General features: G+C 41.9%; 1 protein-coding gene across 2 annotated transcripts in view; it reads right to left on the bottom strand.

Moving 5' to 3' along the window:
- The window catches only part of LOC123994454 (protein lin-7 homolog A-like), a 34,689-nt gene extending 27,587 nt beyond the window's left edge, over window positions 1–7,102 (bottom strand). Inside the window, exon 1 of one of the 2 annotated variants that reach the window (XM_046297057.1) lies at window positions 6,920–7,102. In XM_046297057.1, the coding sequence (XP_046153013.1) occupies window positions 6,920–6,956 (37 nt within the window). In that variant the 5' untranslated portion in view covers window positions 6,957–7,102. The remainder of the gene's footprint in view (window positions 1–6,919) is intronic. The other variant, XM_046297058.1, reaches the window with a different exon arrangement.
- Window positions 7,103–12,124: the final 5,022 nt, after the last annotated feature.

Here is a 12,124-nt window from a genome sequence, read left to right as displayed (position 1 = left end):
CACTCCACTGAGATGGATTTATTTGAAACCAATGGAAATCAGTGGCGGGAATCCACTCAACTACTAAGTCATTAGCATCCTCCTCGTCATTCCTCTTCTCCACACGCCAATGAGATGGATTCACTCAACTACTAAGTCATTAGCATTCTCCTCGTTGTTCCTCTTCTCCACACTCCAATGAGATGGATTCACTCAACTACTAAGTCATTAGCATTCTCCTCGTTGTTCCTCTTCTCCACACTCCAATGAGATGGATTCACTAAACTACTAAGTCATTAGCATTCTCCTCGTCGTTCCTCTTCTCCACACTCCAATGAGATGGATTCACTCAACTACTAAGTCATTAGCATTCTCCTCGTTGTTCCTCTTCTCCACACTCCAATGAGATGGATTCACTCAACTACTAAGTCATTAGCATCCCCCTCGTCGTTCCTCTTCTCCACACTCCAATGAGATGGATTCACTCAACTACTAAGTCATTAGCATTCTCCTCGTCGTTCCTCTTCTCCATACTCCAATGAGATGGATTCACTCAACTACTAAGTCATTAGCATTCTCCTCGTCGTTCCTCTTCTCCATACTCCAATGAGATGGATTCACTCAACTACTAAGTCATTAGCATTCTCCTCGTCGTTCCTCTTCTCCATACTCCAATGAGATGGATTCACTCAACTACTAAGTCATTAGCATTCTCCTCGTCGTTCCTCTTCTCCAGACTCCAATGAGATGGATTCACTAAACTACTAAGTCATTAGCATTCTCCTCGTCGTTCCTCTTCTCCATACTCCAATGAGATGGATTCACTCAACTACTAAGTCATTAGCATTCTCCTAGTCGTTCCTCTTCTCCACACTCCAATGAGATGGATTCACTCAACTACTAAGTCATTAGCATTCTCCTCGTCGTTCCTCTTCTCCATACTCCAATGAGATGGATTCACTAAACTACTAAGTCATTAGCATCCTCCTCGTCGTTCCTCTTCTCCACACTCCAATGAGATGGATTCACTAAACGACTAAGTCATTAGCATTCTCCTTGTCGTTCCTCTTCTCCATACTCCAATGAGATGGATTCACTAAACTACTAAGTCATTAGCATCCTCCTCGTCGTTCCTCTTCTCCACACTCCAATGAGATGGATTCACTAAACTACCAAATCATTAGCATTCTCCTCGTCGTTCCTCTTCTCCACACTCCAATGAGACTTCAGTCCCCTTGGCGCTTCACCAACTCTAGAGATGGACTCAAGGGGTCCAGATGTGTGCAACATCTGTGGGACTCAACCCTCCTCCACGAAATGAAAATATTCACAGAGCAGTTACTGTATGTTCAGCTTTAACGCCGACACACAACGGCAAATCAATGTTGCCATTAGATCATCTGCAAGTCATGTTTGCAAAAAATAAAAAATCCACTTGACACATATTTTCAAGGGAAGACAGAGGTGTCCAGGTGATACTGCTGCTCTTATTGGAGGTGTCATTAAGGATGGGAGCAAGAGATGAAAAACAATGGTTGTTAAAAGTTAAACATACAACTCCTAATTTTCATTTATTCAATCTGTGAAGTTGGAGAGGCATGTTTCTTGCCTCAGTATTCTATAACTAAATAAAGTATGAAACACCAGTACATTGCTATGCATTGAGTAGTCAGGAACGTTGATGCTACTAGCCAAACATCTGACCTAGTTTAACTTCTCTTTGCCACACAGCAGTGAGAACCCATTACTATTGCCTGATTGGTTGAGCTGAAAGTAACGAGACGTGTTCTTTGGAGCGGTCACATAGGACTCTCATCTACCATTTTCTATTTCAACAATCACTCCTGACTGGTTAATGACACATTTCTCTATTTGAAAGGTTTATCATCCGTCTCCAATTACAACAGAGAGTGAAGCAAACTGACTGTTTACTGAAATCACTGTGGCCAACTTGAACCAAAATGATACTGTGCGTCCTTCAGTGTACGTATGAATACATTCCTAATGGGCCGATGTATGTGTCCCTAACAGTAATAAAGACAGAAGTAAAAGCAATAGGACAAAGGCCAATATAAATCATATCTGAATTCTTTGTGGGAAAGAATTCTTGAGGCACACAACAAATCAAAGATTTATGCTCATTCTAATTCATGTTCTAAGGCAACGATGAAGGTGTTTTAGAGAGTGTCCAACTTTGGGAGAGAAATATTCTTGAAAGTGCTGTTGAAGTGTTACTGAAAGCAGTGTCCTCTAAAGAGCCATTTCCAAGAGGAATCAATTAATTAATAGTGCGTATCTAAGAAGCTATTAGTCCACTACAGTCTGTTTCTGTGACTGAAAATGTAAAGACGTTTAGTGGTTAATCTGTTTCTGTGACTGACAATGTAAAGACGTTTAGTGGTAAATCTGTTTCTGTGACTGACAATGTAAAGACGTTTTGTGATGAATCTGTTTCTGTGACTGAAAATGTAAAGACGTTTTGTGATGAATCTGTTTCTGTGACTGACAATCTCAAGACATTTAGTGATACATCTATAATATACAGTACTGTGCTGTGTGTTACCTTGAGATTTCCTAAAAATCAAATCAATGACGGACGACCACAGAAATGATGGTATTATGTTGATCAAATACAATGTTCAAACTATAAACAGCATGGTGTCTAAAACAATCACCAGTTCCAGAATGAGTCAGCCTTTCAAATACACAGAGTTCCCTTTCTGCTCTGCTTTGATGACTGGATCTACTAATGCAGCCACCACTCTGGATGTGTCATAAATACATGTGAAGACCACAACAAGCAGCAACAATGCTGCTGTGCTGAAACACACCAGGTCTGTGCTGTCCTGCCTTAGCCACGGCTTATTTCACTCTTCCTGGGGTCCAAGCCTTTCCACGCCGCAGTATTAAACAATGAGTGCTTCACTGCATTCTAAACTTGAGTAAGAGTCTAAACATGATTTTGAGCTGTTTGCAAAACTGGGCAGTGCTCCAATATACTCACATAATTGCCCTGTTGATAATAGAGGGCATAGCTGAATAGAATATTTTTTCCAATATCTGCACGTGCTGTGCGGTGTAAATAAGCATGTCCAATTAACTCAGCTGGCTCATTAAGACTTGGGGCTGATGAAAACAGAGACTGCAACGCAGGTGCATCTTCTCCATCTCTACTGGGACATCTAAGGTCCTAATAGAGAATCTTTTCATAGCTGATTGATTCAAGACTATTCTGAGCTATTCCTCACTCCCACATGTAATGTTTCCCAGAGCAGTGCCCTAACACTGTCACTACCAGAATGGCTGAATTACACATGCCAGAATAAATTGCCCCGGAGAGGCCATGCCATCTGCCACTTCCCAGTTTGACCCGCGTATCCTTTGTGCCATTGGCAACCACACTGAAATTACCACACAAAAAACCTCTACTGTGCTCATTCTCTGGATGAGTAGAGGAACAGGCCAGCAGGGGCTTGCCAGACACAAGGCCAGCTCCTCAACAGGACATCTTTTTAAATTGCGTTCACCTCACTTTATCAATCCATCCCATAAACCGAGTGAATTAACACTAAACGGCCCTGCCGTGACATTCCTGACTATAGAGGGAAAATAAATCACTCTTAGGCTAATGAGCCCTGATGGGGACCGTCTAAGGCAGAAGCAGATAACACTGAACTTTGTTTTTTTTCTCCCTTCCTCTGACTGATTACCTGGCAGATGTCCATCCCAAACAAATGAAATGTCATTTCAATGGGATTCTAATGAGAGCTTACCTAGAGCTGTGTCATTATAAACAGCTCTCCGTTGATGAAATTGCTGAGCTGGCTGTTCACCTCACCTGTAATCCCTCCTCTCTGTTATCACCCAAAGCAAGGTACAAGAGGAAGGTGGCTGCGCAACAATAAACAAACCCAGTGACCTCTGCAAGCAAAGCAAAGCCTGTCTGCAGTATGGTGAGACAACATGCTTAGGGCCCTGAGCAGGCTACAGTGTGTTGCCCTTTCTCCCCTGTGAATAGACTCAAACAAAGGATCAGCGATAACTTGCAAGGAAATGTGTGGTTGTTCTATATTTATTACGGCAATAAACCATGCACGGAGAGCATCAAACAAGTATTGACTTCCAGATTTCAAGCTTCTGCTCTCCCTCGATGTTTGGCCTCTTAGTAAATCCACTGTAATTTCACACAGCACAGAAACCTGTTTGACCATCTGTGTCTTTCCATCACTGCTCAATCAGCAAATAGATAGGAATTCTGCTCACAAAGGCCTCAAATGCATCTCCATCTGAAAATATGTGGCAGAAAGAACACTAGCACATTTCACTGTGATTACTGTACAGCCTCAGCCTGACTGATATTATTAGGGTTTCATGGCACACGGTTGATGAGAACTCTCTCAGTATCTCTATCCATTTCAATAGTCTTGGCATGCCTGGAGCCGGTTAGTGTTTGAATGAGATTCAATCATTGAAGGAGAACTTTGGTGTCATGAGCAGGGAGGTTCCAACACAGGCTGTTTCTCCACAGGACAGTGGTGTTTGAGTCATTTCCTGAGACAATAGCAGGAAGTGCAGTCATGACCTCAAAGCACACTGAGTTTCCCGCCTCTTTGTGTGTTTGTGACAAATTCCTAACACATCCTGCTTTCAGCAAAAAAACAGGCTTTTTTCAAGATAAATGAGTGTTTCTTCACTATTGGCAACAGCGACAAAGGACAAAGACTATGACAGCTCCTGTAAAGCTATCATTATGATCCCCTACATGATCACTGCTGCGGGGCTGTGGCCACTTAATGTTGCTGTGCAGAGCATGTGGATACAGCAGCCACCCGAATGTTCTCTCTGAAATGATAGGGGCTCTGACTCACTAGTCTACCTATGCAAACAAAATGGAAAAGGTTGAATAACCTATACTGGCATTTATATTTCAGTTTAACTGGGGATTTTTAAAAAACTTCTCCAATGTGTCATATAATGAATGACCTGTTTATCAATAGAATCTCAATGCCAGAAATGTTCCTTCCCCTAATTACTGAGTTCTTTGAACTGATGATGGTGGGAGGAAACTGGGCAGAGCTTCTTGTTTATCATTTTGCCCTGTACCATGTTTTTGCCCTTGCACCCACAGCTCATATACAGTATGTGAAGGCGTTTGACTCATATAGAGCCCCTTTCAGTTGCTGCAGTCACGCAATAATGAATCCAATTGCCACTGAGCATTGAATGAACCGTAAATCATTCAAAATGAGCCAATTTTTATAAAAATGGGAATAAAACCGTTATATTATCCATTATTCCTTGGGTATAAAGACAGGTCACTCGCTGAGGATCCTCGGTCGGTTTACATCCATTCCATCCTTCATGATAACAACCAGGCTCGGTTACTCATGCGCAATGCTGTGTTCAACACAACGTAGAGCGGTCACCATTTGTCATTTTCCAATTTAGACAGATGTTTATATCCTCTTGCCTTCTACATTCCTGTGAGTTGTTTATTCCACGGCGTTTACAGCTGTTCCTACTGTCACTGACTGTTGTGGCAATCATTCAAAGTGGGCCCATGCCCATTACTTTTCCCAGATGTATCATCTTTCTCTATTTTTAACACCACCCCCTTTCATTTGTGTCATGCAGCCACACTAATGCATTTCACCACCAGATTCGTTTTAAGCACTCTATAGGCTACACAGTTACAGACTAAAACGTAGTCTACACATTCAGTGGCGGTCCTAGACCAGTTCAACTGGGGGGGGGCCAAGCTGGAGCCAGTTGTACTGTTAGAGGGGCCAGCTACACTAAACGTTATTGTTGTCATCGTTTTCTTCACTAAATTGCAGGCATTAGCAGGCAAAAGACCATGTTCATAATCATAATCGTTGCCACAGAACAATAGCAAAAATGTGTTATGTAAAAATGATTTCATACTCCACATTTAGGGGGAACCACAAGGGGGTCCAAAATTGTTGTCACAGCCCCCCCCCCCCACCCCCATCCGCCACTGTACACATTTAATTTGATTTCCCCATAGTCCCCATTTTGAATATCAACATTAAAGAATAGCCAGGAGTTATCAGAAAAAAAGGTAGGCTACATGGAACCAATGGAAATCTCGGTGGTGGTTGAATGATGACATCGGAATGATGCGCTCATAAAATTACATTTTATCACATGACCTGCAATCATGCTGTGACACATCTGTTATCATTGGACAGGCAGGCTACCGTAGAAAAGCAATATCACCTGAAGTCCGCGTGCAAGTAGGCCTATTACGAATCCAAATATGACGTAGGCTATTGGTAGACGACGTTGTGGACTCAACTTTCCTTTTAGAATAATGCCGCGGGTGAATTCCTTTTCACTGCCGACAACAGGTATGCTATGGGGTGAAGACCTGTACCCCTTATTACTGTCCAAGTTACCATTGGATTCAAGACAAATATAAACCGATTCAAAAAGCTGTGTGTTATCTATTCTTACGCCTACCCATCCAAAAGGTGTCGGATATCCACAGAAGTAAGGATTTGCGCGTGATTGGATCCCTGCGCCCAATAAATGATTTCTCCCAATCACGAAGTGAAGAATACAGCGAGATAATATTCTACTGAATGTTACATAACAGAGATAAATCCACTCTATTCATATGCAGTGGGATGTTATACTGTGCGTTGATAACACATTTGTTATAATATTGCTGAACAGTATATTTAATTAAGCCGTTTTATCCAATATTGCAGAGTGCGTATCAAACGGTCCAGGCATTTTATTCCCAGCAAATAACGGAATCCAGCGAGAGAGAAATATAAACTGACGAATGTCAAATTGAAATAATAGCATATAGTAGTTTCAACTTAAATGTGGTCCGCCAATGCATCGTTCGCTCAAGTTTCGGGAACCATAAATAATTCACCAAGAAAGCAAATCCGATGGTTGTGCGTCTTACCTCGATCCAGAGTGAGCGGTTGGACCTCTGTCGCCATGACTGCTGTTATGGGGAGATAGAGCGACTACGGTAGCTGCAGCATCTGAAGCAACTCAAGCTAAACGGGCGAGTGAGAGCACAGAGCTCGTCGGTGGGAGTGGCTGGGAGGGAGAGGGGATCACCTCCCGCGCCGCTGCTCCATCGGACTGACCCAATGGTCCTGTCAAACCGAACAACCGCGGGATTAATATCTTTATGCAAATAATTGAGAGTGGATGGGACTGGATTGACATATAGCCCAATTGAATAGCTGATATGAACATTTTGATATTGAATTATTCACGGACAATTTCATAGGCAGGGGTGCAAATGGCAGGGGATTCTTGTTGTCCTGCAGCCTCATGCTGATATCGTAGTCGACAGTAACCACAAAGTGATAAACGGGTTTCAGTGATGGCGTGGAACTGCAGATGGTGTAGGGTTTATAGATTAATCCCCATGTTTATAGTACTGTAGAAAGGAGACCCATGCATAGACAGGAACTGGCTCTGGGCTGGGCTCTCTCTGTATCACTGTTGCCTTTGCTAATGCCTGTTGCAGCTACAGCTTAAAGCTTTGGCAAATCTACTGTATGACCTGTAGCAGTGTGGCCACAACCCAAGGAAAATGGAATTACTGCCCTCTCCATAGAGGTTGTGCTCAATCCCATGCCCATGGGTACATCCTCTAGAATGGAGGAAGCAAGACTGAAACAAGATGACATATCACACTGTAGGCTACAGCATTTCATGGGTCTGTACATTTTCAGTTGGAAATGCTATTATAGATTTAAAGCAAATGAGGGACATTTTTCAAGATGTACAGTTGAAGTCGGAAGTTTACATACACCTTAAACAAATACATTTAAACTCAGTTTTTCACAATTCCTGACATTCAATCCTAGAACAATTCCCTGTCTTAGGTCAGTTAGGATCCCTACTTCATTTTAAGAATATGAAATGTCAGAATAATAGTAGAGAGAATTATTTATTTCAGTTTTTATTTCTTTCATCAGATTTCCAGTGGGTCAGAAGTTAACATACACTCAATTAGTATTTGGCAGCATTGCCTTTTAATTGTTAAACTTGGGTCAAACGTTTCGGGTAGCCTTCCACAAGCTTCCCACAATAAGTTGGGTGAATTTTGGCCCATTACTCCTGACAGAGCTGGTGTAACTGAGTCAGGTTTGTAGGTCTCCTTGCTCACACACACTTCTTCAGTTCTACCCACACATTTTCTATGGGATTGAAGTCAGGGCTTTGTGATGGCCATTTAAATACCTTGACTTTGTTGTCCTTAAGCAATTTTGCCACAACTTTGAAAGTAATTAGCATATCAGAAGCTTCTAAAGCCATGACATCATTTTCTGGAATTTCCCAAGCTATTTAATGACTCAGTCAACTTAGTGTATGTAAACTTCTGACCCACTGGAATTGTGATACAGTGAATTATAAGTGAAATAATCTGTCTGTAAACAATTGTTGGAAGAATTACTTGTGTCTTGCTTGAAGTCCGAACCGATTTGCCAAAACTATAGTTTGTTATCAAGAAATTTGTGGAGTGGTTGAAAAACGAGTTTTAATGACTCCAACCTAAGTGTATGTAAACTTCCCACTTCAACTGTATTTAGCTGGCTGACTTTTCGGTGCACAATTAGTTATAAACTAGACAACAATGTTTAAGTTTCAAATTATTTCATTTCTTTTTTAATTACATCTAGGCTCCTCTCAGCAAAGCCTACTTATACATTGGAAAATCAATGATCTCACTTTCAGGTAGATTTCCATTCTAATGTGGGAAAGTGTAACAATGGAAGAGAATATGACTCTGCAGCCTACTGTGTACCGCTGTGCCATTTTTCAAGATTGCATTTCAACAACCCATTCCATACTGTATCCTTCATATTAAAGTACTTTCAGCTTGCACTTGTAATCAACTCCACACAGACCATATGTGCTGGCGAATCACAACCGCACAGCAGCTCCACCCAGCTGCATGCAGATGCAAATTGTATTCGGGTGGTAAGTGGTGAGATGGAGGGAGGGCTTAAGGCCAGTGAGAAAAAGGACACTGGAAGATTATGCACACACATCCATACGGGTTGCTGCGCTAGCATGTGGAAAACATTTCTGGTTTTAAAAAGAGGAGGGGATTAGACTGCAGTGCTCTTAAGACCCTGCAACTGAAAGTGAATTGATGACACTTTCTAGAGAGCGAGAGAGAGAGAGAGAGAGAGAGAGAGAGAGAGAGAGAGAGAGAGAGAGAGAGAGAGAGAGAGAGAGAGAGAGAGCATTTAAGGAAGTCAGGAACAAACAAATACCATTGCTTATGCGCAGACTGCAACAAGAGAGGTAAGAGGTAAAAGGCAGCTCAAGGTTGGCAGAGATGATCTGTTCAAGCCCCATTTCAAAGGAATGATACATTGCTATTATGGTTGTTGAGGCTGAAACGAGCAGGTAACAACATCAGTGACAACACAATACACTGAAGCTGACGGATGCCATCCTCTTCCTGCTATAATCTGCAACAGGGAAACGGGGATAATTGATCCAGTAGATGGATGCATGGATCTCCTGACTCCTGTCCAGGCAATAATTTCTTATCTAGTACTCATTAAAAACAGCAGAGTAATCAATTTGACAAGAGGACACCTTCTAATCTTGTTGCTGTATTCACAAGTATCCGTGACATGTTGCACAGGGAAACATTGGCACCAGGGAAACATTGGCAAGTAGATTTTTTGGGGTGAACTAGCCTACATTGTTTTTGGTCGGCTCTGGCTACGTTTGTGATGGCAAGCGGTACCGGAGCACTAAGTCTGGGTCCAGAAGGCTTCTAGACAGCTTCTACCCCCAAGCCATAAGACTGCTGAACAGTTGATCAAATGGCCACCCTGACTATTTATATTGATCCCCCCCCTTTTTATGCTGCTGCAACTCACTGTTTATTATCTATGTATAGTCACTTTACCCCTACCTACATGTACAGTACATATTACCTCAATTAACCTGTACCGCCACACATTGACCCTCTGTATATTGCCTCGTTATTGTTATTTTATTGTGTTACTTAAAATTGTTTTTGTTTATTTAATAAATATTTTCTTAACTCTTGTTTTTCTTCAAACTGCATTGTTGGTTACGGGCTTGTAAGTAAGCATTTCGGCGCATGTGACAAATAAAACATTTGATTTGACATTCTGCTTTGCCATCGTGGTGTTCCGGACTGTTCAAATCCATCCAACGGGCAGCTGTTGACAGCTGATCAAAGAGAGCAGTGAGGAAATCAGTGTGAACATGTGGGTGTTGTGCTGGCACTTTATGTCAGCCCTTCTGGAAAACATATCCTATTCCCTATGGAGAGGGAGGGAAATGCCATCTACATATCCTGTATAGTGGTACTATGACAGACACACGAGACATTTACCTTATGCACTCAACAACTTTCATTCAACCAGCCAGGTCTCGGCAGAAAAGGCAGGTAACACGTCCAGGTGCCAAATGAGAATAAATCAAACGTGATCTAGTACTAGAGGTTAAGATCGTTCGGCCAGTAACCAAAAGGTCATTGGTTCGAATCCCTGGGTTTGAGCTCCAACATGCAGGACTTGCAAGACTTGAGCAAGGCACTTAACCTTAATTGCTCCTGGAAGTCACTCTGGTTAAGAGGGTCTGCTAAATGAATAACATTTAAAAATGTCAAATGAAGTTTGTATTTCTGATCTCTGAGAAGCCAAAATGTGTCAGGATAAACTGGCAACCATCCAACACAGTCACATCAAGTCAGTCATGTGATTGAAACTGTGAGGAAACAGTTCAGAAGTAGCTACTTCAAAATGACTTCTGACAAATGACTTAGATTAATGAAACTAAACATCTACTGCTTTGCTACATTAAACCCAGTCACACAGTAGGGTATAAAATTACAATCACTGTAATTACACTAAATATCGTCTCATAAATCCACTTTTATGCTGTCATATTGTAACATTCGGTTTAAAATCAATCATAGTACGATAAAATAACAATTATGTAGACTTATACATAGGCTTCAACCTGCCCTTAATGAGTAGCCAGTGAGTGGACAGTGCGTTTCGGTCCCATACAAGCTCACACTGACTCCTCATATCTAACAGAGTGGGAGAGAGGTGAATGGAAGAGCCCTTATGATTAAACCCAGTGCAGCCCCTGTTTACAGGAGATCATTGAGTGTCCACTGCCCGCCGGAGCCCCGTGCCCCGTGCTCTGTGCCCCGTGCCCCGTGCCCCGTGCCCCGTGCTCTGTGCCAGACACAGAATGTAAATGAAACATATCCTGCTAGCAGCACATGCACTACAATAGGAAGAAGTATTGCTTTATCGCTTGGTACTGGGATTTACAGAGCCCTTCAGGTTGGACAAGTTAATCAGTGGCTGATCAGAAACCTGTACAAATCCATTATCATGTTGAGCCATGCAGACAAACCAGCTACAGAGAGTTTACTGCACTAAGGCCAGGCACCACAAGCTGAAATGACATTTTTGCATCTAACTATTAATTTTCAGATTTGTTGGTATATTGGTCCATTAATATTAGTATTTTCAAAAAAGTAAACATACCATTTGAAAAAAACTGGATTAAAATGTATATTTGTAATACTACTGTCATCAACATTTGAATGAATTTTAACCACTTTAAATTGGACATACAGTATATCACAAAAGTGAGTACACCCCTCACATTTTTGTAAATATTTGAGTATATCTTTCCATGTGACAACACTGAAGAAATGACACTTTCCTGCAATGTAAAGTAGTGTGTGTACAGCTTGTATAACAGTGTAAATTTGCTGTCCCCTCAAAATAACTCAACACACAGCCATTAATGTCTAAACCGCTGGCAACAAAAGTGAGTACACCCCTAAGAGAAAATGTCCAAATTGAGCCCAATTAGCCATTTTCCCTCCCCGGTGTCATGTGACTCGTTAGTGTTACAAGGTCTCAGGTGTGAATGGGGAGCAGGTGTGTTAAATTTGGTGTCATCGCTCTCACACTCCCTCATACTGACTGGTCACTGGAAGTTCAACATAGCACCTCATGGCAAAGAACTCTCTGAGAATCTGAAAAAAATATTTTTTGCTCTACATAAAAGATGGCCTGGGCTATAAGAAGATTGCCAAGACCCTGAAACTGAGCTGCAGCATGGTGGC

The sequence above is a fragment of the Oncorhynchus gorbuscha genome, linkage group LG14 (genome assembly GCF_021184085.1).
Source record: "Oncorhynchus gorbuscha isolate QuinsamMale2020 ecotype Even-year linkage group LG14, OgorEven_v1.0, whole genome shotgun sequence".
Taxonomy (NCBI): domain Eukaryota; kingdom Metazoa; phylum Chordata; class Actinopteri; order Salmoniformes; family Salmonidae; genus Oncorhynchus; species Oncorhynchus gorbuscha.
Note: the sequence above shows the minus strand (reverse complement) of the source record. Positions and strands in the feature narration are given on the sequence as shown.